Source organism: Nicotiana tabacum, chromosome 7 (genome assembly GCF_000715075.1).
Source record: "Nicotiana tabacum cultivar K326 chromosome 7, ASM71507v2, whole genome shotgun sequence".
NCBI classification, from domain to species: domain Eukaryota; kingdom Viridiplantae; phylum Streptophyta; class Magnoliopsida; order Solanales; family Solanaceae; genus Nicotiana; species Nicotiana tabacum.
In genome coordinates this window covers 35,736,704-35,739,579 of record NC_134086.1, presented here as the reverse complement: position 1 = coordinate 35,739,579, position 2,876 = coordinate 35,736,704, and the positions used below count along the sequence as shown (strand labels likewise).

General features: G+C 36.5%; 1 protein-coding gene across 1 annotated transcript; it reads right to left on the bottom strand.

Moving 5' to 3' along the window:
- Window positions 1–1,604: 1,604 nt before the first annotated feature.
- Window positions 1,605–1,937, bottom strand: LOC142162048 (uncharacterized). Its single transcript, XM_075218349.1, has one exon. The coding sequence runs from the start codon at window positions 1,935–1,937 to the stop codon at window positions 1,605–1,607; it is 333 nt and encodes a 110-aa protein (XP_075074450.1).
- Window positions 1,938–2,876: the final 939 nt, after the last annotated feature.

Here is a 2,876-nt window from a genome sequence, read left to right as displayed (position 1 = left end):
CGACAGTTGTGTGTTGCGAACGATCTTTTTTGTTTAATTATTTGATATTTCATACCTTGACTAATTTGGTTTCAGAAAATGCTGTGATTTACAATGCTTGAATCCAAAATCTCTAATTAAGGATAAAAGGATCTCATCCATTTTGCTATATCTCTGAGGCACCATCAATATTTTAGTATAATACTGATATGATTTCAAATCACCATCCATTGAGGCACAAACAACTAGTGTTTAATATAATTTAATAGGTATTTTACTTATAAAATCAGTATAAATGAATTACGGCACACTTTTTTTTTTTTAAAAAATTATATTTTCTTCGTTTTTTTTTGGAGAGAAGTAAACCAATGAATATGTAGAACTTTAGAATGAGAAGCAAGAAGCTAGAAATGAATATTCTTAATGAGACTATAAATACACAATTGTTTTGGTAATTCACAAATATTATTAATCACCAACGAAGCACATTACATCATATAGAGGCCAACTCAGCCTATATACAAGTCTATCATGTACTTCTACCCTCAACGGACTAGTTCACATGTCACTACATTATTATTCTTACAAACTATAGAAGCTTGTGTTGTAGAACTTCTTTGAGTTTGCCAACAACCCTTATATTACAAAGATATGCTATCTCTTTAATGATGTTCTGACTATCCCTATATATCTTGTCAAATACTCTATGGTTTTTTTCATTTCATATACTATACAATGTTTCAGCAAATACCAATTGCATGAGCTGGCCTTCAACAGATTTCTTCTTTGCTTCTCCACAAACTAGGAAACTAGCTGAGCCTACGTCTTTATTTGCACCTGAATTTGTAACCAGGTGAAGACTTCTTTCCATAGTCCAATGGTGACAATACATTCACAGAATAGATGGGCACGAGACTCTAGATGTAGTTTACAGAAAACACACGTTGGTTCCACATTAATATTCCATTTGATCAACCTGTCGGTTGTCAGCATTCTTTCCTGTATGATCAACCACATGGAAAATACTACTTTAGGTCTAGCTAGATTCTTGAACATGATTGTTTTCTACTCGACTTTTCCTAATGATCCAAGCTGTTGCAAGTACAAATGTTTGATCATACTGCATTTGCCTTTATCTCCCTGCAGTTGTGGAGTTGGACCAGCAACAATCAAGATCTTTTGAACCATCCAACTTGCTTGTTTAGCCACTTTGATATTAGTTATAGGTTTCCCCTTTATATGATACATATGGACCCATTTGACCCATAACCTGCCTGCTTTTGTTGTTAAGTCCCATTATACTTTGAGAATGACTGCTTTATTCCAACTTTTGAGGTTCAGTATGTTTAGCCCACCAACACTCTTGGATTGACAGACTCTCTCCCAGGATATCAAGGCACGCTTGGTACTGACATTAGTACATGGCCACATGAAGCTTCTACAATATGCTTCAATGAGTTTGATCACCTTGGAGGGTATCAGAAACATTTGAGACCAGTAAGATTGTACTCCAAACAATACAAATCTAATAAGTTGTACTCTTCCAGCGTATGACAGTTTTCTTGCAGTCCGGGATGATATTTTGGTTACTATTTTGTCAATCGGAGGCTGCCATTGTGTCACCTTCATCTTTTGGTAGTAAGAGATACTCCCAAGTACCTAAATGGTAGCTCCCCTTTCACATAACCAAGTTGCTGAAGTATAAGTTCTTGTTCTGCTTTGTCCACTCTACCAAAATATACTGAACTTTTGTTTAGATTAGCTTTTAGCCCAGATGATGTGGAGAACTGATCTAAACATTGCTTCAACATTGCCACAGATTGGTTATCTCCCCGAGCAAACAATAGTTGATCATCAGTAAAACTCAAATGGGTAATGCCTAGTTTCTTGCACTTTGGATGAAAGTGGAAGTGCTTATTATTCTTCAGGTCTGTGAGAAGCCTACTTAGATATTCCATGGATAAAAGCAAACAAGAATGTGGACACAGGGTCACCCTGCCTGAGGCCTTTAGCAGCAGGAAAAGGCTCTGCTAACTCTCCATTTATCAAGATAGAATAGCTCACACTATGGATACATGATGATATCCATTGGCTGAATTTATGAGGGAAACCCAGCCCCTCCATGATTTGTATCACAAAGCTCCATTCTACACAGTCGTAAGCCTTTTGCAGATCTACCTTGATCATACATCTAGGTGAAATATGTTTCCTTGAGTAGGCCTTAATCAGCTCATGTGCTAGGATGATATTGTCAGCTCATTTTCTTCCTGGGATGAAACCAGCCTGAGCTCCATCAATCAAGAACCCTGTTACTTTCTGTAGTCTTGATGCTAAGATATTGGAGATGATCTTATACAATATAGAATAGCATGATATAGGTATGTAGTCCTTGATGTTAGTAGGGTTGGTGATCTCAGGCAATAGAGTAACTGTCGTATAGTTAATGGCCTTAGGCATCACATCTGTAGCAAAGAACTCAGATATTGCTTCATATATATTTTCCTTAATAACCGTCCATGCTTTCTTGAAGAAGACAACATTATACCCGTCGATGCGTGAGGCTTTGTCATTACCAGTAGCATGCAAACATTCATCTACTTCTTGCTTAGATATATCTTTAACAAGTTCCATTGCTTGTTGATGATTCAGTTGAGGGCCATTCTTCAGAATTTGCATGTTAATAACAAGTAGAGTTGTAGCTACAGTTCCTATAAGGGACTTATAGAAATCAACAATCTCTCTCTTGATACTCTTAGGGTCTGTCAGAACTGCACCATTTAGTGTTATTAGTATTGTTATGTTTTTCCTGCTTGCTCTGTCTTTTATCATTGCAAAGAAATATTTATTGTTTCCATCTCCAATATTAATCTAGTGAGCTCTTGATTTTTGTTGCAGTA

What these genes read in the sequence shown, in the direction of transcription:
- LOC142162048 (XM_075218349.1), bottom strand. Translation starts at nt 1,937, where the DNA reads ATGGAATATCTAAGTAGGCTTCTCACAGACCTGAAGAATAATAAGCAC.